Source organism: Oncorhynchus kisutch, linkage group LG13, assembly GCF_002021735.2.
Source record: "Oncorhynchus kisutch isolate 150728-3 linkage group LG13, Okis_V2, whole genome shotgun sequence".
Lineage (NCBI taxonomy): Eukaryota > Metazoa > Chordata > Actinopteri > Salmoniformes > Salmonidae > Oncorhynchus > Oncorhynchus kisutch.
The window spans coordinates 77,525,640-77,553,134 of NC_034186.2; the positions used below are offsets into that span (position 1 = coordinate 77,525,640).

Sequence of the window (27,495 nt, forward strand, 5' to 3'; positions counted from 1 at the left end):
CTACACACCCTGTAATAACATGTTCCCACACTACACACCCTGTAATAACATGTTCCCACACTACACACCCTGTAATAACATGTTTCCACACTACACACCCTGTAATAACATGTTCCCACACTACACACCCTGTAATAACATGTTCCCACACTACACACCCTGTAATAACATGTTCCCACACTACACACCCTGTAATACCCCATTGCTCCCCACACTACACACCCTGTAAATAACTGCTCCCACACTACCACACCCCTGTAATAACATGTTCCCACACTACACACCCTGTAATAACATGTTCCCACACTACCCACCCTGTAATAAACATGTTCCCACACTACACACCCTTAATAACATGCTCCCACACTACACACCCTGTAATAACATGTTCCACACTGCACACCCTGTAATAACATGTTCCCACACTACACACCCTGTTAATAACATGTTCCCACACTGCACACCCTGTAATAACATGTTCCCACACTACACACCCTGTAATAACATGCTCCCGCATACACACCCTGTAATAACATGCTCCCACACCACACACGCTGCAATAACACTTGTCCCACACTACACACCCTGTAATAACATGTTCCCACACTACACACCCTGTAATAACATTGTCCCACACCTACACACCCTGTAATAACATGCTCCCCACACTACACACGCTGCAATAACATGTCCCACACTACACACCCTGTAATAACATGTTCCCACACTACACACCCTGTAATAACATGTTCCCACACTACACACCCTGTAATAACATGTTCCCACACTACACATCCTGTAATAACATGTTCCCACACTACACACCCTGTAATAACATGTTCCCACACTACACACCCTGTAATAACATGCTCCCCACACTACACACCCTGTAATAACATGCTCCCACACTACACACGCTGCAATAACATTGTCCCACACTACACACCCTGTAATAACATGTTCCCACACTACACACCCTGTAATAACATGTTCCCACACTACACACCCTGTAATAACATGTTCCCACACTACACACCCTGTAATAACATGTTCCCACACTACACACCCTGTAATAACATTGTCCCACACTACACACCCTGTAATAACATGCTCCCACACTACACACCTTGTAATAACATGTTCCCACATTACACACACTGTATAAATGTTCCCACACTACACACCCTGTAATAACATGCTCCCACACTACACACCCTGTAATAACATGTTCCCACACTACACACCCTGTAATAACATGTTCCCACACTACACACCCTGTAATAACATGTTCCCACACTACACACGCTGCAATAACATTGTCCCACACTACACACCCTGTAATACATGTTCCCACACTACACACCCTGTAATAACATGTTCCCCACACTACACACCCCTGTAATAACATGTTCCCACACTACACACCCTGTAATAACATGCTCCCACACTACACACTCTGTAATAACATGCTCCCACACTACACACCCTGTAATAACATGTTCCCACACTACACACCCTGTAATAACATGCTCCCACACTACACACCCTGTAATAACATGTTCCCACACTGCACACCCTGTAATAACATGTTCCCACACTACACACCCTGTAATAACATGTTCCCACACTGCACACCCTGTAATAACATGTTCCCACACTACACACCCTGTAATAACATGCTCCCGCACTACACACCCTGTAATAACATGCTCCCACACCACACACGCTGCAATAACATTGTCCCACACTACACACCCTGTAATAACATGTTCCCACACTACACACCCTGTAATAACATTGTCCCACACTACACACCCTGTAATAACATGCTCCCACACTACACACGCTGCAATAACATTGTCCCACACTACACACCCTGTAATAACATGTTCCCACACTACACACCCTGTAATAAACATGTTCCCACACTACACACCCTGTAATAACATGTTCCCACACTACACATCCTGTAATAACATGTTCCCACACTACACCCCTGTAATAACATGTTCCCACACTACACACCCTGTAATAACATGCTCCCACACTACACCCCTGTAATAACATGCTCCCACACTACACACGCTGCAATAACATTGTCCCACACTACACACCCTGTAATAACATGTTCCCACACTACACACCCTGTAATAACATGTTCCCACACTACACACCCTGTAATAACATGTTCCCACACTACACACCCTGTAATAACATGTTCCCACACTACACACCCTGTAATAACATTGTCCCACACTACACACCCTGTAATAACATGCTCCCCACACTACACACCTTGTAATAACATGTTCCCACATTACACACCCTGTAATAACATGTTCCCACACTACACACCCTGTAATAACATGCTCCCACATACACACCCTGTAATAACATGTTCCCCACACTACAACACCCTGTAATAACATGTTCCCACACTACACACCCTGTAATAACATGCTCCCACACTACACACCCTGTAATAACATGCTCCCACACTACACACGCTGCAATAACATTGTCCCACACTACACACCCTGTAATAACATGTTCCCACACTACACACCCTGTAATAACATGTTCCCACACTACACACCCTGTAATAACATGTTCCCACACTACACACCCTGTAATAACATGTTCCCACACTACACACCCTGTAATAACATGCTCCCACACTACACACCCTGTAATAACAAGCTCCCACACTACACACGCTGCAATAACATTGTCCCACACTACACACCCTGTAATAACATGTTCCCACACTACACACCCTGTAATAACATGTTCCCACACTACACACCCTGTAATAACATGTTCCCACACTACACACCCTGTAATAACATGTTCCCACACTACACACCCTGTAATAACATGTTCCCACACTACACACCCTGTAATAACATGCTCCCACACTACACACGCTGCAATAACATTGTCCCACACTACACACCCTGTAATAACATGTTCCCACACTACACACCCTGTAATAACATGTTCCCACACTACACACCCTGTAATAACATGCTCCCACACTACACACCCTGTAATAACATGCTCCCACACTACACACCCTGTAATAACATGCTCCCACACTACACACCCTGTAATAACATGTTCCCACACTACACGCCCTGTAATAACATGCTCCCACACTACACACCCTGTAATAACATGTTCCCACACTACACACCCTGTAATAACATGTTCCCACACTACACACCCTGTAATAACATGCTCCCACACTACACACGCTGCAATAACATTGTCCCACACTACACACCCTGTAATAACATGTTCCCACACTACACACCCTGTAATAACATGTTCCCACACTACACACCCTGTAATAACATGTTCCCACACTACACACCCTGTAATAACATGTTCCCACACTACACACCCTGTAAAAACATGCTCCCACACTACACACCCTGTAATAACATGTTCCCACACTACACACGCTGCAATAACATTGTCCCACACTACACACCCTGTAATAACATGTTCCCACACTACACACCCTGTAATAACATGTTCCCACACTACACACCCTGTAATAACATGTTCCCACACTACACACCCTGTAATAACATGCTCCCACACTACACACCCTGTAATAACATGTTCCCACACTACACACCCTGTAATAACATGTTCCCACACTACACACCCTGTAATAACATGCTCCCACACTACACACCCTGTAATAACATGTTCCCACACTACACACCCTGTAATAACATTGTCCCACACTACACACCCTGTAATAACATTGTCCCACACTACACACCCTGTAATAACATGTTCCCACACTACACACCCTGTAATAACATGTTCCCACACTACACACCCTGTAATAACATGCTCCCACACTACACACCCTGTAATAACATGCTCCCACTCTACACACCCTGTAATAACATGCTCCCACACTACACACCCTGTAATAACATGCTCCCACACTACACACCCTGTAATAACATGTTCCCACACTACACACCCTGTAATAACATGCTCCCACACTACACACCCTGTAATAACATGTTCCCACACTACACACCCTGTAATAACATGTTCCCACACTACACACCTGTAATAACATGTTCCCACACTACACACCCTGTAATAACATGCTCCCACACTACACACCCTGTAATAACATGCTCCCACACTACACACGCTGCAATAACATTGTCCCACACTACACACCCTGTAATAACATGTTCCCACACTACACACCCTGTAATAACATGTTCCCACACTACACACCCTGTAATAACATGCTCCCACACTACACACCCTGTAATAACATGCTCCCACACTACACACGCTGCAATAACATTGTCCCACACTACACGCCCTGTAATAACATGTTCCCACACTACACACCCTGTAATAACATGTTCCCACACTACACACCCTGTAATAACATGCTCCCACACTACACACCCTGTAATAACATGCTCCCACACTACACACGCTGCAATAACATTGTCCCACACTACACACCCTGTAATAACATGTTCCCACACTACACACCCTGTAATAACATGTTCCCACACTACACACCCTGTAATAACATGCTCCCACACTACACACCCTGTAATAACATGCTCCACACTACACACGCTGCAATAACATGTCCCACACTACACGCCCTGTAATAACATGTTCCCACACTACACACCCTGTAATAACATTGTCCCACACTACACACCCTGTAATAACATGTTCCCACACTACACACGCTGCAATAACATTGTCCCACACTACACACCCTGTAATAACATGTTCCCACACTACACACCCTGTAATAACATGTTCCCACACTACACACCCTGTAATAACATGTTCCCACACTACACACGCTGCAATAACATTGTCCCACACTACACACCCTGTAATAACATGTTCCCACACTACACACCCTGTAATAACATGTTCCCACACTACACACCCTGTAATAACATGCTCCCACACTACACACTCTGTAATAACATGCTCCCACACTACACACCCTGTAATAACATGTTCCCACACTACACACCTTGTAATAACATGTTCCCACACTACACACCCTGTAATGACATGTTCCCACACTACACACCCTGTAATAACATGTTCCCACACTACACACCCTGTAATAACATGTTTCCACACTACACACCCTGTAATAACATGTTCCCACACTACACACCCTGTAATAACATGTTCCCACACTACACACCCTGTAATAACTGTTCCCACACTACACACCTGTAATAACATGTTCCCACACTACACACCCTGTAATAACATGCTCCCACACTACACACCCTGTAATAACATGCCTCCCACACTACACACCCTGTAATAACATGCTCCCCACTACACACCCTGGTAATAACATGTTCCCACACTACACACCCTGTAATAACATGCTCCCGCACTACACACCCTGTAATAACATGCTCCCACACCACACACGCTGCAATAACATTGTCCCACACTACACACCCTGTAATAACATGTTCCCACACTACACACCCTGTAATAACATTGTCCCACACTACACACCCTGTAATAACATGCTCCCACACTACACACGCTGCAATAACATTGTCCCACACTACACACCCTGTAATAACATGTTCCCACACTACACACCCTGTAATAACATGCTCCCACACTACACACCCTGTAATAACATGTTCCCACACTACACACCCTGTAATAACATGTTCCCACACTACACACCCTGTAATAACATGTTCCCACACTACACACCCTGTAATAACATGTTCCCACACTACACACCCTGTAATAACATGCTCCACACTACACACCCTGTAATAACATGCTCCCACACTACACACGCTGCAATAACATTGTCCCACACTACACACCCTGTAATAACATGTTCCCACACTACACACCCTGTAATAACATGTTCCCCACACTACACACCCTGTAATAACATGTTCCCACACTACACACCCTGTAATAACATGTTCCCACACTACACACCCTGTAATAACATTGTCCCACACTACACACCCTGTAATAACATGCTCCCACACTACACACCTTGTAATAACATGTTCCCACATTACACACCCTGTAATAACATGTTCCCACACTACACACCCTGTAATAACATGCTCCCACCACTAACACACCCTGTAATAACATGTTCCCACACTACACACCCTGTAATAACATGTTCCCACACTACACACCCTGTAATAACATGCTCCCACACTACACACCCTGTAATAACATGCTCCCACACTACACACGCTTGCAATAACATTGTCCCACACTACACACCCTGTAATAACATGTTCCCACACTACACACCCTGTAATAACATGTTCCCACACTACACACCCTGTAATAACATGTTCCCACACTACACACCCTGTAATAACATGTTCCCACACTACACACCCTGTAATAACATGCTCCCACACTACACACCCTGTAATAACATGCTCCCACACTACACACGCTGCAATAACATTGTCCCCACACTACACACCCTGTAATAACATGTTCCCACACTACACACCCTGTAATAACATGTTCCCCACACTACACACCCTGTAATAACATGTTCCCACACTACACACCCTGTAATAACATGTTCCCACACTACACACCCTGTAATAACATGTTCCCACACTACACACCCTGTAATAACATGCTCCCACACTACACACCCTGCAATAACATTGTCCCACACTACACACCCTGTAATAACATGCTCCCACACTACACACCCTGTAATAACATGTTCCCACACTACACACCCTGTAATAACATGCTCCCACACTACACACCCTGTAATAACATGCTCCCACACTACACACCCTGTAATAACATGCTCCCACACTACACACCCTGTAATAACATGTTCCCACACTACACGCCCTGTAATAACATGCTCCCACACTACACACCCTGTAATAACATGTTCCCACACTACACACCCTGTAATAACATGTTCCCACACTACACACCCTGTAATAACATGCTCCCACACTACACACGCTGCAATAACATTGTCCCACACTACACACCCTGTAATAACATGTTCCCACACTACACACCCTGTAATAACATGTTCCCACACTACACACCCTGTAAAAACATGCTCCCACACTACACACCCTGTAATAACATGCTCCCACACTACACACGCTGCAATAACATTGTCCCACACTACACACCCTGTAATAACATGTTCCCACACTACACACCCTGTAATAACATGTTCCCACACTACACACCCTGTAATAACATGTTCCCACACTACACACCCTGTAATAAACATGTTCCCACACTACACACCCTGTAATAACATGTTCCCACACTACACACCCTGTAATAACATTGTCCCACACTACACACCCTGTAATAACATGTTCCCACACTACACACCCTGTAATAACATGTTCCCACACTACACACCCTGTAATAACATTCTCCACACTACACACCCTGTAATAACATGCTCCCACTCTACACACCCTGTAATAACATGCTCCCACACTACACACCCTGTAATAACATGCTCCCACACTACACATCCTGTAATAACATGTTCCCACACTACACACCCTGTAATAACATGCTCCCACACTACACACCCTGTAATACATGTTCCCACACTACACACCCTGTAATAACATGTTCCCACACTACACACCCTGTAATAACATGTTCCCACACTACAACACCCTGTAATAACATGCTCCCACACTACACACCCTGTAATAACATGCTCCCACACTACACACGCTGCAATAACATTGTCCCACACTACACACCCTGTAATAACATGTTCCCACACTACACACCCTGTAATAACATGTTCCCACACTACACACCCTGTAATAACATGTTCCCACACTACACACCCTGTAATAACATGCTCCCACACTACACACCCTGTAATAACATGCTCCCACACTACACACGCTGCAATAACATTGTCCCACACTACACACCCTTTAATAACATGTTCCCACACTACACACCCTGTAATAACATGTTCCCACACTACACACCCTGTAATAACATGTTCCCACACTACACACCCTGTAATAACATGTTCCCACACTACACACCCTGTAATAACATGTTCCCACACTACACACCCTGTAATAACATGTTCCCACACTACACACCCTGTAATAACATGCTCCCACACTACACACCCTGTAATAACATGCTCCCACACTACACACACTGCAATAACATTGTCCCACACTACACACCCTGTAATAACATGTTCCCACACTACACACCCTGTAATAACATGTTCCCACACTACACACCCTGTAATAACATGTTCCCACACTACACACCCTGTAATAACATGCTCCCACACTACACACCCTGTAATAACATGCTCCCACACTACACACACTGCAATAACATTGTCCCACACTACACACCCTGTAATAACATGTTCCCACACTACACACCCTGTAATAACATGTTCCCACACTACACACCCTGTAATAACATTGTCCCACACTACACACCCTGTAATAACATGCTCCCACACTACACACGCTGCAATAACATGCTCCCACACTACACACGCTGCAATAACATTGTCCCACACTACACACCCTGTAATAACATGTTCCCACACTACACACCCTGTAATAACATGTTCCCACACTACACACCCTGTAATAACATGTTCCCGCACTACACACCCTGTAATAACATGCTCCCACACTACACACGCTGCAATAACATTGTCCCACACTACACACCCTGTAATAACATGTTCCCACACTACACACCCTGTAATAACATGTTCCCACACTACACACCCTGTAATAACATGTTCCCACACTACACACCCTGTAATAACATGTTCCCACACTACACACCCTGTAATAACATGTTCCCACACTACACACCCTGTAATAACATGCTCCCACACTACACACACTGCAATAACATTGTCCCACACTACACACCCTGTAATAACATTGTCCCACACTACACACCCTGTAATAACATGCTCCCACACTACACACCCTGTAATAACATGCTCCCACACTACACACGCTGCAATAACATTGTCCCACACTACACACCCTGTAATAACATGTTCCCACACTACACACCCTGTAATAACATGTTCCCACACTACACACCCTGTAATAACATGTTCCCACACTATCACACCCTGTAATAACATGCTCCCACACTACACACCCTGTAATAACATGTTCCCACACTACACACCTTGTAATAACATGTTCCCACACTACACACCCTGTAATAACATGTTCCCACACTACACACCCTGTAATAACATGTTCCCACACTACACACCCTGTAATAACATGCTCCCACACTACACACCCTGTAATAACATGCTCCCACACTACACACCCTGTAATAAAATGCTCCCACACTACACACCCTGTAATAACATGGTCCCACACTACACACCCTGTAATAACGTGCTCCCACACTACACACCCTGTAATAAAGTGCTCCCACACTACACACCCTGTAATAAAGTGCTCCCACACTACACACCCTGTAATAACGTGCTCCCACACTACACACCCTGTAATAACGTGCTCCCACACTACACACCCTGTAATAACGTGCTCCCACACTACACACCCTGTAATAACGTGCTCCCACACTACACACCCTGTAATAACGTGCTCCCACACTACACACCCTGTAATAACGTGCTCCCACACTACACACCCTGTAATAACGTGCTCCCACACTACACACCCTGTAATAACATGCTCCCACACTACACACCCTGTAATAACGTGCTCTCACACTACACACCCTGTAATAACATGCTCCCACACTACACGCCCTGAAATAACATGCTCCCACACTACACACCCTGTAATAACATGCTCCCACACTACACACCCTGTAATAACATGCTCCCACACTACACACCCTGTAATAACATGCTCCCACACTACACACCCTGTAATAACATGTTCTGAGAGAATCACATATCCCTGCAGACAAGACAGACAGACAGGCAGGCAGACAGAGGGAAAGGTGACGATGAAAGATGAATGTTATAGTAAGGTTACTGCTGGAAATCCTACACAATCAAAGCCCTAACTGTTTAAATGATGACACAAACAATTTGTCATGACTTATTGTATTGTCATGTTGATCTGCTCTGATGAAACTGCTACATGCTGGTAACTGTTCCCAGGTGAAAATCTGCAGAGCTGCAGTCCCGGTCTTGTCCTGTAGATGGAGACAGACCCAAACAGACTGCAGCTTGGATCAGTTGTAGTTGCCCATAACCACTACCTGGATCAGGCCTTTTTACATCCTCCTTATGGTTAATCTTAGAACTAATCTGATCCTAGGCCTGTGGTTACATGGAACTAACTGGAGAGTTTGGGTCAGAGCTCAGGTTACAGCTCTGCCATGTTTCTGTGCAGTTCCTTATTGCTGTTCTTGTCTATGTTCTATACCCCTGTGTTTAACCTTAATAAAGACAACATGTTACCTTTAACAAACATTCTGCTCTCTGCCCGGGAAGTGTGTTACTGTGTGTGTATCAGGTGAATCCAGAGAAACCGGTGCATAAACAGGATCAGGTAGAGTGAGCGAGAATGTGGGTGGGGTCGTAGTGTTATACAAAGCTAGTTCTGCCCTCGGGGTCCTAGTGCTTCTTGTTTTCTCTCTTCCTCTACCCTCATCTCCCTCCATTTGTTACTGCTAGAATTATGTTTCAGGATGACAATAGTACTGTTATAGTGTGAGAAAAGGTGTGAGGTACTGAGTCAGTACACCGTGGCAGGGAGTTCTCAGTCTTCCTCCTCCAGCCACATTCTGTCAACAGCGGCCTCACCTTAGCTGTACGAGAGAGGTGTGGGAGTGTGTGAACGCAGCAAATCACAGACCCACTCATCATAGGCTCTTCACTCCAATTTGGTCACTTGATTATTGTAATGAATAAAGAATTCGCAGACAGTGTGTTTGATTTGTAATCAATGAGTTTCCCAGACAGGCTTGTTTCACATGTTCTATTTATTAGTGTCAGTGTGGTCACAGGAGAGTTCCCTGGACAGCCAGGGACCCACAGTCACAGCAGACATCAATGTATTACATCATTAATGTATTACATCATCATAGGCCATTTATAGCTCTACTGTCTAATCTGGCCTTCATGGGAGTAAAACACACTGGTTGAGTTTCAATAGTCTGAAGCGCGGTCCTCTCCTTGCCTCATCTCCTTGCCTCCTCTCCTTAGTCTGCACTGATCTGAAAACTCATGATAGATGAGAACAATATGTCCTTTTATGTCAGTGAAGTAGACTGTTGAGATGCAGGCACAGTGACATTACAGTAAGGAATCAGAGAGCACAGTGGTAAATCTCCATCACAGTGAGTTGGGACCGAGCTGGGTAAGGCAATAGACAGGGGTGGGAAAAGTACTCAATTGTCATACTTGAGTAAAAGTGAAGATGACTTAATCGAAAATGACTTTAGTAAAAGTCTAAAAGTATCTGGTTTTAAATGTCCTTAAGTACAGTGGTGGAAAAAGTACTCAACTGTGGTAAAAAAGTAAATTCATGAAGAAACGCAGTATTTTATTTTGGTGAGTCCGCCAGATCAGAGGCAGTAGGGATGACAACGCGTTATATTGATAGGTGTGTGAATTGGACCATATTACTGTCCTGCCTGAGCATTCCAAATGTATGGAGTAGAAAGTACATACTTTCATTTTGGAACGTAGTGGAGTAAAAGTAAAAGTTGTCAAAAATATAAATAGTAAAATAAAGTACAGATACCCCCCAAAAACTACTTTATTTTAAAGTATTTTTACTTAAGTACTTTACACCACCGGCAACAGGAATAGTAATCTCCTGGCTCTGGGCTCAGCTTGGCATCACATACAAAAGGCAAGGGTGGAGTGGAACTAGGCAAACATAAACAGGTTAGATGGGAGGGGTGTGGGAGTGATTCAGCATTTGACTAACTACATGTAACTTATGTCAGACACTATGCTGTTGATATACAGTATAATCTGTATAGTAATCTGATTGGTTAGCAGTGCTTTATATTTTCCATAACATGTAAACATCTGAGTGTAGCTAGCACTACTAACTTCTTCATGCAGGAGGCTTCCTAATACAACGTTCTAGTATTGGATTGTACAATTATAGAAAGTATAAAGAAATAAAATGTAATATAACGTTTTTAGACAGACAGTATAAAATGAAATATATACATATAGCATCTAGAGAGAGTAGTGCACTATACACATTCCTCTCTCTCTCTCTCTCTCTCTCTCTCACACACTTACGTACACATCCACACACTTATACACACACACACACATTCACAAGCACTTACACACATACACAAATGCATGCAAGTCATGAAGAAAGGTTGAGATGAATAATTAGTACTAAACGCAGCTCTACTTCTAACAGACGTCTCCTGAAGTGGTTGTAACATCTTAGAGCGTCTCTCTAGAAAAGCTTTTTTAAAATACTATGTGCAATATAAGACAGAGCTGCTGTTTGGCTGAGGCAAAGCTCTGATATAAAATACATTTCTGCTCTCATGCATATACACTGTATATACCACAAAACTCAGACAGGGAAAACACATCAGAGCTGGAGGCCAGGACATTCCCCCACATGTCCTTTGGGGGGGTGCATGCTCACGTGTGTGTTGTGTGATATTGTGGTGCAGGCAGGTCAAACTTTCGGCACAGTTTAATATCGAGAGCCATGTCTTATATATATATTAAAAAAAGGGAAATATAACCACTTTTCACTGTGGCCCTCCAGATCTGGGTGAAACCCCAATGTGGCCCTTGGGGTAAAATGAGTTTGACACCCCTGGTATAGTGTGTGGGTAGTGAGTGTCAGTATGTGGATCTTTGAGCCTTCTACAGCATGTTTAGGTCCAGGTAGTGCCCTCCCTGCTTGGTCAGGAGAGGGGGGAAGGGCATCAGAGCATCACCGCTGCTGGACTGACCAATCATACTGCTCAGTACAGGCAATGCCTCCATAGGACTCTACAGAGAGAGGGAGAGAGGCAGGGAGAGAGGGTGAGGAAGATAGAGAGAGGAAGTGAAAAGAGAAAGGAAAGGAGTCTATGTGGTTTGAAGGTTTCCTTGTCCCAGCACCAGAGGATTCCACCACCTCCCCACCTGACACTAGTACAGCAGTGATAACACTATCTAGCACACTACAGCGCCCCAGGGAGGAAACGGGAACACACCTTGGAAGGGCTGAGTCAGACAGCACCAGGTAGAAATTGACCATATAGAACAGGTACGGTTCTAGGTTCCACCAGAGAATGTGGTTAGAGCGTTGGGCCAGTAACCAAAATAGTTGCTAGGTCGAATCCCCGAGCTGACAAGGTAAAAATCTGTCATTCTGTCCCTGAACAGGCAGTTAACCCACTGTTCCTTGGCCATCATTGTAAATAAGAAGTTGTTCTTAACTGACTTACCTAGTTAAATTAAATAAAAATATGATCCTAGATCTGAGGTTAGGATTGGGTGTGTGGTGTATTCTGATCCTAGAGGTTAGGATTGGGTTTGTGTGGTGTATTCTGATCCTAGAGGTTAGGATTGGGTTTGTGTGGTGTATTCTGATCCTAGAGGTTAGGATTGGGTTTGTGGGGTAATCTGATCCTAGATCTGAGGTTAGTATTGGGCGTGTGGTGTATTCTGATCCTAGAGGTTAGGATTGGGTTTGTGGGATAATCTGATCCTAGATCTGAGGTTAGGATTTGATGTGTGGAATAATCTGATCCTTGGGTTTGTGGGGTAATCTGATCCTAGATCTGAGGCTAGGATTTGATGTGTGGAATAATCTGATCCTTGGGTTTGTGGGGTAATCTGATCTGCACTGTAAAAATATAGATGTCAAGAAGGAAATCAGCTGGAATAGGATTGTGATTTTTCTCAACAAATATGTTGTTTAACAAACTCACAATCCTATTGCAGCTGGTTGGCACAGATCTAGGATCAGATTATCCAACACACCCCATCCTAACCACAGATCTAGGATCAGATTACCCACCCACACACACACAATCCAAATGTGAACCATCAGGGGGTAGAAGACATCTGATCCTGGACCAGTGGTTGAAGGGGGAACATCTACTCTGTGTCCCGATCAACACAACATTCTCTGGTGGAACCATCATCTTTTTTTACAGTGTGGTTTGGGGCATTGCAATCCCCCCTAGCTAGACTCTACCACGTGACCCCCTACTAACCCGGAATCTCAAACCACACCCACAACCACGTCGTCCCGGAGACGAAGGAAAGGAGAAACACGCCCCATGACCCTGTCAGCCAATCCTTACCTTCCGCCTGCCTAGGACACACCCCTTAAATACACACCCACTCTTTGGGCTGCGTGAGCAGGGTCCGGGAGGGATCGTGATCGTGCATGTTAGCATGAGCATGCACAAGGCCATCCTCAGTAGCGTACTATAGTGTTGAGGGGGACAGAGACACAGGGGACTGAGACAGAGACAGGCTGGGCTGGGCTGTGTTCAGAAGAGTCAGCCTTTACAAGATGATTACTGCTGATTTATCTACAGTATATAGTATCACCTCAACTTCCAAACTAGTGTTCATTAGCACAGGCTGAACTCACTGGCTATTTCCTAGTGTATCAGTGAGGAGCAGCCTCTTGTAAATCAAGTCCAAGCAGGCAGTGGAGATCCACCCAACAGAATGCCTGTGGGTGTTTGTGAGGGAGGGAACAGAACAGGGAGGGTAGACCTGACTAACTTGTTTGATAGCCTCCAGGCAAACACAGTGGATACCTGACAGTATAGTACACTCCTCCATTAGCAGATTTGAATACTTCCTTTGGATCGACCGTGAGACATGAGAGGACACGGCAACACATACTATACCGGTCACATTGCACACACACACACTTTCTCTAACACACATGAACGTACACACAGTCTTGTATATCTAACCGTGTGGGGACACACAATTCAGTCTCATTCAAAATCCTATTTTTCCTAACCCCTAAACCTATCCTAACCTTAACCCTAACCTTAACACCAAAACCTAACCCTAAAACTAACCCTAGCCCCTAAACCTAATTCTAACCCTAACACTAATTCCAACCGTAACCATAAACCTCCTAGAAATAGCGTTTCACCTTGTGGTGACTAACAACATGTTTGTTTACTATTCATGTGGGGAATTAACTTCCCCACAAATATAGTTAAACACATCCAAGTGCACACACACACGCACATACACACACACACGCACATACACACTGTTTACCTGGTATCCCTGAATGGTGTTGAGCAGTTCTTTATAGGCGAGGCCATGCATACGGACCACTCCCCCAGGGGAGGGCAGGGGAGTGGGAGAGGGGTAGTACCCTATAGTGTTGGGAGAACCTGGGGGACTGGAGAGAGGGAGGGGGAGAAGAGAGGAGAGAGAGGAGAGAGAGAGTGAGAAGAGAGGAGAGAGAGAAGAGAGGAGAGAGAGGGTTAGGAGAGAGAGGGTAAGAAGAGAGGAGAGAGAGGTAGAAGAGAGTGCGAATAGAGGAGAGAGAGAGGGAGAAGAGAGGAGAGAGAGAGGGAGAAGAGTGAGAAGAGAGGAGAGAGAGTAAGAAGAGAGTGAGAAGAGAGGAGAGAGAGAGGGAGAAGAGAGGAGAGAGAGGGTGAAGAGAGGGAGAAGAGAGGAGAGAGAGAGGGTGAAGAGAGGAGAGAGAGGGAGAAGAGAGTGAGAAGAGAGGAGAGAGAGAGGGAGAAGAGAGTGAGAAGAGCAGAGAGAGAGAGGGTGAAGAGAGGAGGGAGAGAGGGAGAAGAGAGTGAGAAGAGAGGAGAGAGAGGGTGAAGAGAGGAGGGAGAGAGGGAGAAGAGAGTGAGAAGAGAGGAGAGAGAGGGTGAAGAGAGGAGGGAGAGAGGGAGAAGAGAGTGAGAATAGAGGAGAGAGAGGGTGAAGAGAGGAGGGAGAGAGGGAGAAGAGAGTGAGAAGAGAGGAGAGAGAGTGAGAACAGAGGGAGAAGGGAGGAGAGAGAGGGGGGGAGATATAAGGAGTGAGTTGGAGAGGCCATAACAAACACAGCATTATACATCCTGAAATGCCATGAGGTGTGTTAGAGTCATACAGTAAATATCCGTTAAGGAAAAACCACACAATTTCACGTGGAAAATCATGTGAAAATGTGTTTTTTGTAACACTTCATGTGTTTTCAGTTTCATGTTATCACATGTTGCTTTACATGTTGTCACATTAACTTCATATAAGATCACATGAAAACGTGCTTTTGGAAAACGTCACGTGTTCACATGTGAACTCCATGTGGTTTTTCCGTCAGGGATATCACATCCAAATGAACTTCAATGCTGAGGGGGAGGGGAGGAGGGGGGAGTAGGGGGGAGGAGAGAAAGGTCATTGTGGTCTTAGTCTTCTGATACCACACTACTGTTCAGTCATTAACTACCCTCGTGTATGTCCCCTCCCTCCCAGCCCCCAAGCCACTTACAGTATATGACTGGATGGTTAATGGGGGCTAACAGTTCTTATCTGGGGCACTGATATCATTAACTACCCTTGTGTATGTCCTTCCCCAGAACCCGTAATAGTCCTTACCTGGGATAGTATGCAGTGTAGTTCATGTAGAGCTGAGTGCTAGCTGGGTAGTAGGCGTGTCCAGGTGCTAGGGGGCGGGGACTCAGCAGCACCTGCCCAATGGGAGGGAAGAGGCCGGCAGCCTCAGCCGGCATGATGGAAGGGATGGGTGGGAAGGAGTAGGAGGGAGGAGACAGACCTGGGGAGGGGGGATTGGGGGTGGGGGGGGTAGTTAGACAACACGCCAAGGCAAGGACACGGAAAGGACACATGCCCAACACGGCACACAGAGAACTACAGATCCCCTGGTCCCCTCTAAAGATGGCTGCTGTAAGCAGACTACATTGTGCTTCCCAGTCGTCTACAATGGCAATGTGACATGGTCCGGTCGTAGTTTATTTCTAGGAGAGGCTTCTGCAACAACAACCCTCCTCAATGAACACCTTTAGTTTCGACAGACGTGTGTTTGGGCTTGACTCCTGACCCCACTAATGACCTCAATATTATATCACCATGACTGTTTTACATTTGAGTCATTTAGCAGACGCTCTCATCCAGAGAGACTTACAGTGTTGAGTTCACACATTTTCATACTGGTCCTCGGTTAGAAGCAAAACCCACAACCCTGGAATTACAAGTGCCATGCTCTACCAACTGAGCTACACGGGACTACACACCAGAGCTCAATGACTAGACACCACCATCACTACACACCAGAGCTCAATGACTAGACACCACCATCACTACACACCAGAGCTCAATGACTAGACACCACCATCACTACACACCAGAGCTCAATGACTAGACACCACCATCACTACACACCAGAGCTCAATGACTAGACACCACCATCACTACACACCAGAGCTCAATGACTAGACACCACCATCACTACACACCAGAGCTCAATGACTAGACACCACCATCACTACACACCAGAGCTCAATGATTAGACACCACCATCACTACACACCAGAGCTCAATGACTAGACATCTCCATCACTACACACCAGAGCTCAATGACTAGACATCACCATCACTACACACCAGAGCTCAATGACTAGACATCTTCATCACTACACTCCAGTGCTCAATGACTAGACATCCCCATCACTACACACCAGTGCTCAATGACTAGACATCTCCATCACTACACACCAGTGCTCAATGACTTGACAACTCCATCACTACACACCAGAGCTCAATGACTAGACATCTCCATCACTACACACCAGTGCTCAGCTCCACCCACCTCTCCCACAGCCCCACTGATTGGACACACTCCGACTGGAAGACTCAAGCCCAATCCTAAATCAATCCTGAGTCCCTACCTTCAAGTCACTTTTGTAATATTGCTTACACACCTATCCAATACTTCCAGTACATTGGGATCCATTTGGAATTGGGCAAGAGGCCTCACACATGCCAAGCACACATAAACCATTGGAACACACCATTTTTAATCAGAGTGTGTGAAGAAGATGTTTTCATTGAACAGTCAGTGAACTACAGATTTCTCCCCGCATGCAAATTCACCAAAATCACACAGAATTTTCCCAAACCACAAGGGGTAACGCACACACTCACACACACACCCCAGGTTCCTACCCCTCTGGTCAGGTCAGACGCTCCTGCCCTCCCAGAGTTCTAGATCAGAGAGAACCCAGACAGAAAAGAAGACAGGGGGCAAGATTTAACCTCTGACCTCTATCCCCTCACCCTTTCCTGCCCCCTGGTCTGTGGCAGCCCACCTACCCTGCGGTCCCGAAGCGCCCAGCTCCCAGCAGCACTTACGTCTGGACTTACATGGCGGCGGGCTGAGCCCTGTCCCACTCCTGGTCCGGGTGTGTGTGTGAATGTGTGTGTGTGAGAGGGAGCCTCCCATCAACACCAGACCCATCTCTTCAGCGCTACAGGGGAACACCTCCACATAGCGGCTGTTAACCCCTCGCTTGCCAGCCTGGCCCGGACCAGACATCACCTGCTTGTGGACCCGCTGGGAGGCAGAGAAAGCCCGCTCCGCTGAACGCATCTGGATGAAACAGTCCCCTGACGGACGACCCTATGGAGATACACACACAAAGCAGGGTAACTTTAGTATCAGTACGCATAGTGTGGTGTGTGTGTGTGTGTGAGCAGGCTTATATAGTGTGTACCTACCTGTTGGTTGACCACCATGTGTACTCCGTGTGGTCTGATGTCGTGTGTGTATTCTCCTAGGAAGGCCAGTATGTCCTCTATGGTGGCGGTGTAGGGCAGCCCCCTCAGCCTGAGGCAGTCCCTCACACCACCAGGAGAGGGCAACAGAGACACAGAGGGCAACATTGACACCAGGGGGGCTGGAGCCACGGGGATCAGAGGGGCTGACGTGTACCTGTTCAACACCTACACACACAGAGAGAGTTATACGGTTAGATGGTCATAAGTGCTGGTTCAGCAACAACATACACACATAAACAAGCATATTCTCTCTGGAGTTCCTGGTTTTAATCTGGCAGGGGTATTCCGATTAAGTGTGTGTAGATGTGTGTGTCTGTATTGAAAAGGTGTGTGTGTGTGTTGACAGTAGGGATCTGGCTGGTTGCCAACAGGATATCACAATGTTTACCGTCCTGGAGAAGAACTGTATCCCAGCCCCCTCAGGGTCACTCACTACCACTGAACTCTGACCTCTCACCTTCAGACATCTAAAACCACTAGAACATTTAAACCTGTACTGTGTAGAAGTCTGAAACCACTAGAACATTTAAACCTGTACTGTGTAGAAGTCCAAAACCACTAGAACATTTAAACCTGTACTGTGTAGGAGTCTAAAACCACTAGAACATTTAAACCTGTACTGTGTAGGAGTCTAAAACCACTAGAACATTTAAACCTGTACTGTGTAGGAGTCTAAAACCACTAGAACATTTAAACCTGTACTGTGTAGGAGTCTAAAACCACTAGAACATTTAAACCTGTACTGTGTAGAAGTCTAAAACCACTAGAACATTTAAACCTGTACTGTGTAGAAGTCTAAAACCACTAGAACATTTAAACCTGTACTGTGTAGAAGTCTAAAACCACTAGAACATTTAAACCTGTACTGTATAGGAGTCTAAGTGCATGGGAATGTTACTACACTGAGAGCTGAAACACCTGCTTATCAATGAATAGGGCTATTAAGACTATGAGAGGTGAGGTGAGGTGAAGTGAGGTGAGGTGAGGTGTGTATGTGTATGTGTGTGTGTGTGTGTGTATTAGGAGGGTAATCTTTCACAGACCAGATCATTTAAGTGTTTGCTCAACAAACCTCCCATTAGCCGCACACACACACACACAGCCACACACACAAACACACACATAGCCACACACACACTGACACACAGCCACACACACAGAGCCACACACACAGACACACACACACACAGCCACAAACTGACACACACACACACAGACACACACAAACACGCACACACACACACACACACACACACACAGACACACACATAAACACACACACACACTCGCTCATCCAGTTGTTAATTAGAGTAAATGCCCGTTTTCTATTGAAGCTCTGTGTCACACCCTTAAACCTTTAAATCCTCTGCTTAGGTTTCCTACAGAAACCCCCACAAGGACTCTACCAACACACACACACACACACACTCCAACACACACACACACATGCACGCACACTCCCTCCCTCTCTCTTTCTACCTGTTGCACCTTAGCAGACAGACAAACACACCCTTCCCCCAAAACACAGACACACACGTTCCACCTCAACAGACAGACGCACATCCCTCCTCCAACACACAGACATACCTGTTGCACCTTAACAGACAGACAAACCCCCCCCCCCTCTTCATACCTGTTGCACCTTAACAGACAGAGAAACCCTCCCCCTCTTCATACCTGTTGCACCTTAACAGACAGAGAAACCCTCCCCCTCTTCATACCAGTTGCACCTTAACAGACAGACAAACCCTCCCCCTCTTCATACCTGTTGCACCTTAACAGACAGACAAACCCTCCCCCTCTTCATACCTGTTGCACCTTAACAGACAGACAAACCCTCCCCCTCTTCATACCTGTTGCACCTTAACAGACAGACAAACCCTCCCCCTCTTCATACCAGTTGCACCTTAACAGACAGACAAACCCTCCCCCTCTTCATACCTGTTGCACCTTAACAGACAGACAAACCCTCCCCCTCTTCATACCTGTTGCACCTTAACAGACAGACAAACCCTCCCCCTCTTCATACCTGTTGCACCTTAACAGACAGACAAACCCTCCCCCTCTTCATACCTGTTGCACCTCAGCGGCGGTGCTCTTGAACAGCTCAATGTATCTCTTTCCCAGGATGTCTTTGTGCTTCCTGAGAGCGCACTGAGCATGCTCCTCACTGGCGAATAGGACAAAGGCGTCGCCTGTTGGCCTTCCATCAGGGAAACGCACAAATAGGATGCCATCCTTGTCACCACTGACAGGACACGCCTCTTTAGGCCCCTCCCCCTGGGAGAAGAAGGCCAGCACCTGGTCAGGTGTGGCGGTGAAGGGAAGACCTCTCATCCTGACAATCACCTGGTCCTCGCGAGACAGAAACAACGCCACCTCACTGGAGGTACCGCCTGCTATCTTAAGGAAGTCTTCTCCTGTTGCCTTGTACACCTGCAGCAGAAAAGACATGGCATTAACTCCTGCTCTTTGTGCTCCAGCTGTTATTTACAGGTTATGTTTACTTATTTACTGGTGTTGTTAGTATCTGAGCCACACCATAGATAGAGTTAGTAAAAGGTTGATAACAGGTTATTAACAGGTCACCTCTATGTATCGTTGGTTAGTGGTAGGGTTAGTTAAAGGTTGAAATTAGGTTATTAACAGGTTACCTCTACGTATCGTTGGTTAGGGTTAGGGTTAGTAAAAGGTTGAAAATAGGTTATTAACAGGTTACCTCTATGTATCGATGGTTAGGGTTAGTAAAAGGTTGAAAATAGGTTATTAACAGGCTACCTCTATGTATCGCTGGTTAGTGTTAGGGTTAGTAAAACATTGATAATAGGTTATTAACAGGTTACCTCTATGCACCGTTGGTTAGGGTTAGGGTCAGTAATAGGTTATTAACAGGTTATGTCTATGTACCATTGGTTAGGGTCAGTAATAGGTTATTAACAGGTTACCTCTATGTACCGTTGGTTAGGGTTAGTAATAGGTTGATAATAGGTTATTAACAGGTTACCTCTATGTACCATTGGTTAGGGTTAGTAATAGGTTATCTCTATGTACAGTTGGTTAGGGTTAGTAATAGGTTATTAACAGGTTATGTCTATGTACCATTGGTTAGGGTTAGGGTCAGTAATAGGTTATTAACAGGTTATGTCTATGTACCATTGGTTAGGGTTAGGGTCAGTAATAGGTTATTAACAGGTTATGTCTATGTACCATTGGTTAGGGTTAGTAATAGGTTATTAACAGATGACCTCTATGTATCGATGGTTAGGGTTAGTAATAGGTTGATAATAGGTTATTAACAGATGACCTCTATGTATCGATGGTTAGGGTGAGGGTCAGTAATAGGTTATTAACAGGTTATGTCTATGTACCATTGGTTAGGGTTAGTAATAGGTTATTAACAGATGACCTCTATGTATCGATGGTTAGGGTTAGTAATAGGTTGATAATAGGTCATTAACAGATGACCTCTATGTATCTGTTGCCCATGTGGTGTTTGTGTCTCTGCAGGGCCATGTCTCTGTGCTCTTCACTGATGAAGCGGACCATAGCCTCTCCGTTCCTCCGACCCTGGGCGTTCAGACACAACGCAGCACCACCTCTGGACAACACACAGCATTACAGCTATTAAAACTATTTCAATACACAACACACCATCATAACAGCAATGAGTCAAACACAACACACCATCATAACAGCAATGAGTCAAACACAACACACCATCATAACAGCAATGAGTCAAACACAACACACCATCATAACAGCAATGAGTCAAACACAACACACCATCATAACAGCAATGAGTCAAACACAACACACCATCATAACAGCAATGAGTCAAACACTACACACCATCATAACAGCAATGAGTCAAACACAACACACCATCATAACAGCAATGAGTCAAACACAACACACCATCATTACAGCAATGAGTCAAACACAACGCACCATCATTACAGCAATGAGTCAAACACAACACACCATCATAACAGCAATGAGTCAAACAAACACACCATCATAACAGCAATGAGTCAAACACAACACACCATCATAACAGCAATGAGTCAAACACAACACACCATCATTACAGCAATGAGTCAAACACAACACACCACTAGACACTGAACACACATACTTGGCAATGTTGAGTCCTCTGAAGAAGCGAGCGATGTCCTGGTCAGATGACTGCCACGGCAACCCCCTCGCTCTGATCACTGTGTTGTCACACACACGCTCCATCTTACTGCTACACACACGGACACACACACACACCAGTTAGCATCAAATCACTCACCCGCTCCATCCAACTATGTAAGAACACCAATGAATAGTATCTTATCATCTACCTTACTGCTAATCTATCTTAACGAGTCTAGTTACCAAGTGCCACTTTCAAACTTCTCAGTGACTCTCTCTGGGTTTGAGAATGTGTGACCTACAACAAACAGAAGACCAGAGCAGAAGTCAAAGATAAGCAACAATGACAACATTGTGAGGAAAGTCAGAGTTTGTGTAAGTTAGTGTATCACTCACATAAGGGTTCCAATAGCAGGGCTAGAACGATGTTGGCCATGGTCTGGACCTGCAGTGCTGCTGTGACCGGTGACAACATGGCCGTCGGATCCAACATGGCTGTCGGATCCAACACGGCCGTTGGATCCAGTACGGTCGGCGGCTCCAATATGGCTACTGGCTCCACAGTTACACTGAGAGCTGAGGAAACCGTGGTCAAGAAGAAAACTACAGGAGAGGAGCAAGCAAAGTGTGTGTGCATGTGTGTGTGTTAGTCCTGCTTCCTGGTAGGTGTGTAGGGCTGGTCCTGTTGGCTCAACACACAGCATGTTCCTCTTGGAGCTACAGTGAGATACGTCAATTGTGTCTCTATTTGAATTTCAAAACCTCTAGTCCCACAGCCAACACCCTGAGGCCTGCAGACACCTCCCCCATGGGAGTGTGTTAGTATCACACACACTCTCGTGCTCTCTCTCACAACCACACGCGCGCGTGTGCGAGCACACACACACACATGCACTAACAGCATGAAGCTACACTACAGAAGCAGGGTTCATGCAAAGCTGTAAAATTAACCAAGTGTCTTTGCTGTGAGTGTCTTTGCTGTGAGTGTCATTGCTGTGAGTGGCATTGCTGTGAGTGGCATTGCTGTGAGTGTCATTGCTGTGAGTGTCATGGCTGTGAGTGTCATTGCTGTGAGTGTCATTGCTGTGAGTGTGTCATTGCTGTGAGTGTGTCATTGCTGTGAGTGTCTTTGCTGTGTTTCTCAGTTGTAAGGATACATTCTGCCATGTACTGCACCTCCAGGCTCTTGGTGTCTGCAGACGGGAAGTGCTTCCTGAACTCTTTCCTCAGGTCAAAAAAGGAGTTGAAACATTCTGGCAGTGCCAGGTTCTGCCGAGGAAGACAACTGCAGACATTACACACTGGGCACAGACGTCAATTCAACGTCTATTCCAAGTTGGTTCAACGTAATTCTATTGAAATGACGTGGAGACAACTTTGATTCAACCAGTGTGTGCCCAGTGGGTAAAGTCACATACATTAACCCAGGGGACCTGAATGTGGCATGTGCTTGGATCACCAGAGTTTGAGTCTTGCACGGACCAAATATACTGTAGTATGTTCCTTTAAAAACGTTCTGACCATATTGTTATTGATTGAACAGTAGAGGAGGAAGAGAACATGTGCAGCCAACCATTGACAGATGTTAGGTGTTGGTTCATATCAGGAGCTACGCTGTCTGTTTACTACCCTCATTTACATATTTACTCATGTCAATAAGGTTAGGTTCCCCATGGGTCTGTATATCATACCAGATGTGAGGGGGGGGGGGGGGGGGGCTCAAGATGTAATAGGAGAACGGTGTGTGTGTGTGTGCGCGTATGTGTGTGTGTGTGTGTGCGCGCTTTGATGTTCAAACAAAGCCAAGAGAATATGTCAAGACACCCTCCCATTTCAACATCATGTAGAGCAGGATCTTGACAAAACATTTGACATAACACATTTCTTTATGGTTCTGTGAACACCAAACGCTTCTGCTGGAGGTAATTGTGCTCCCCGCCCCGCCCTGCCAGCCTGTACCCTTACCTTGCCCGCAGCTTCGGGGTGGAGAACCTGGCGAATGTGGAGCTGCCCGTCCGTACACACACACACTGACGTGCCCGCGCCCAAGCTGTTCACCTCATTGGTCAATCTCAGATGGAACTATTCATAACATAGGAAGAGAACAGCTACAATGTAAACGCTTGAAATCAAGATCAGATAATACATTTGTAATAAACAATTACAGAACAACTCACTGGTAATATTGAAAATCCACTAACACTTTATTGGTTAAAAGTGTGATCATTATTCTGGTGATGATGAATAACAATGCAGCCATTTATAATCTCATTATTCAGCAAGCGCCATAACATTGACCACAGTATACAATTTCATCCAATGAGTTATAACTGTTTCCTACTGACTAATAAACAACCTATTAATGCTGTTTATAGACTATTTAAACTGAGTCTACCCTAATGGAAAGTATTACCATGAAGACAAAATATTTACAAAAACATCCAAATATAGGCTTACAAATTACTGCTTGTGATAAAGTCCAACTTAAATGGCTTGTTGTTACTTTCAAGTGGCTGGAAACGATTTGTGGGCTGATGTCATCAATGTTTGTGTGTGTATGTCTGTCAATTGTCTTTTGTCTATGTATGGTTTATATTTTTGGTTTCAGAGAACAAGCGCTTTAATTGCTGCTAAGCCTCATTATGCAAATTGGGTGGTCATTTGCATTACTAAGCTCTAAAGATCCACACCTCCTCATCACTCAATGGACTTTTATAAATGTCCCTCAGGCTGTCAAGTAAAATGCCATCAAATATATAGGGATCAAAAACGATGATTCATTATTAGCCAATTATAATTAGATATCCCAGGATCAAGGCCTAAATAAACAATCAATTGTTATAAAACTCCAATCAATGCATTGGTGCCCCTGATTTCAAGTGAAGGAGGAATGGATGGCAAGCAGAATATGTTGAGTTCAAAAATGTATTTCATAAAAAATCACGAGACAACAGATACCGTCTGTACCTGGTTTATCGCGTTCTCCAAGCCTGTGACTGTAGAGACAAACTCCTCGCTGTCCTCTCTCTCCCCCAGACAATCTTCTGTAAGGTCCTTGTGCTCAGGCCTTATTAACACCTCATTCACCTTTCCCAACTGGACCAGAGAGAAAACACACTTCACTACATTTAAAATAACAATGTGTACACTTAAAAAACACACTTTAATATGCATAATGGAGTAGCCGATTATGGCACACTTATGATCCGTTTTGTCATTAGACCTCATAAACAAAAGAAAGGTGGTCGTCTATTAAACCAAATAGGGCACATTGACGCAGAGAGCATTCTGGTTATGCTCGATGAATACTTTGTCTTTCTATAGATGACCTCATCTAGCTCCTCCTGAAAAAAATAGTCCATTATCATATTCTCTTAATAAAGAATGGAAAATATTTTAAAGATGACCTTTTTGTTCTTCAAGTCCACGAGCTGCCACACCAACTGCTCGAGCTCCGTCTCGTCCGAACCCAAGAGGTCTCCGCTCGCGCCAGATGTGGTGGTGAACAACACCGCCAGGTAGTCTACCTGAGCCGTCATTTTCCGGATAAATACAAAAAGAAACTACTCTAATTACACCCAAAGTAATGGAAAATAACCTACAGCTACACCCCAGAACACTATAGAACCCAAAGAATCCAGCCACACACACCCAGACACCTATGCGCAAAGGTGTGATCAGCAACTCCAGAAAGTTTTAGTTGCTTCTTGATTGCTTGATAATCTATGCAAAATCCCCGGCACACCTCATCGCAGTGTAATGGCTGAATGTTCCCCTTTTTGTGATGCACCTACCTGTGTGCGCTGCGGACCACGTGACCCAGGTAGCTACCTTCATTGGGCCTATTCATTACACCGATGCTGTTGCAAAGCGCTTCTTAAACGGAAGCAAACGGGACGAAACGGAGAGGGACCTACGTGCATTTGTCCAATAGAAACTATTGTTTCCTCTGTGCTTTCGTTTGGTTCTTAACCTGTAAACGGTTTCCGTAATGAATATACCCCTTCTCTTTCTGAGTGCTGTCCCTATTGGTGCTTTCAAACAAGGACGTGGCACGGCATCGCGACAAACCCATCGGCCCAATCTGAACAACATACTTGAGAAGAACAACAATCTCATATACTAGCCTACAAACTGACCATTGCCTAGTTAAAACAAAATCTCTATTCATGAGTAGGCGAGTGCATAGGCTATTTCCAAATGCTACGCTTGGCATATAGGCTGCAGTGGGAAATGTTATTGAAAACAATGTAATGTAACATAATTTCTGCTTACTGCTGAGAAAATATTGAGACCAGCCAATCGTGGCAAATCAGTGACATAATTGCAATAAAGTTTATAAGGCCTTTAAAAATAATAATAAACAATGATGAAAAATATGTAGATCCATTGTTTTCATTTAGGCTATTGTAAAATACATATATCAAACATTCAAAGTCAGGCTACTGCCTGTTTTATTACGGCATCTTTAATAATTTATTACGAGAGTGCCATTGGCAGAAGCCTGAATAATGTTGGATGAACTCTCCACTATGCAC

At 45.0% G+C, this 27,495-nt stretch overlaps 1 protein-coding gene across 6 annotated transcripts; it reads right to left on the minus strand.

Moving 5' to 3' along the window:
- Window positions 1-11,028: 11,028 nt before the first annotated feature.
- LOC109900303 (epithelial splicing regulatory protein 1-like) lies at window positions 11,029-26,740 on the minus strand. 6 transcript variants are annotated; one of them, XM_031787517.1, is made up of 15 exons: window positions 26,365-26,740; window positions 25,925-26,053; window positions 24,923-25,039; window positions 24,115-24,226; window positions 23,354-23,533; window positions 23,201-23,255; window positions 22,956-23,066; window positions 22,286-22,418; window positions 20,894-21,256; window positions 18,761-18,985; window positions 18,395-18,662; window positions 16,622-16,799; window positions 15,302-15,428; window positions 14,390-14,479; window positions 11,029-13,048 (listed from the first exon to the last, which is right to left on the minus strand). In XM_031787517.1, exons 1-15 carry the CDS (start codon window positions 26,494-26,496, stop codon window positions 12,920-12,922), a joined length of 2,349 nt encoding a protein of 782 aa, XP_031643377.1. In that variant the 5' UTR covers window positions 26,497-26,740; the 3' UTR covers window positions 11,029-12,919. The 6 variants fall into 6 exon arrangements, with proteins under 6 accessions (XP_031643377.1, XP_031643378.1, XP_031643382.1 ...); XM_031787518.1 differs by having other exon boundaries at window positions 18,407-18,662; window positions 26,365-26,739; XM_031787522.1 differs by having other exon boundaries at window positions 14,353-14,479; window positions 18,407-18,662; window positions 26,365-26,739.
- Window positions 26,741-27,495: the final 755 nt, after the last annotated feature.

What these genes read in the sequence shown, in the direction of transcription:
- LOC109900303 (XM_031787517.1), bottom strand. Translation starts at nt 26,496, where the DNA reads ATGACGGCTCAGGTAGACTACCTGGCGGTGTTGTTCACCACCACATCT. An exon ending in GCCGCCATGTAAGTCCAGAC is followed by an intron (nt 16,800 to 18,394) that starts GTAAGTGCTGCT and finishes CCCCCTCCCCAG; the next exon opens with GTCTGTCTCCTCCCTCCTAC. An exon ending in TACACTGCATACTATCCCAG is followed by an intron (nt 15,429 to 16,621) that starts GTAAGGACTATT and finishes CCCTCTCTCCAG; the next exon opens with TCCCCCAGGTTCTCCCAACA.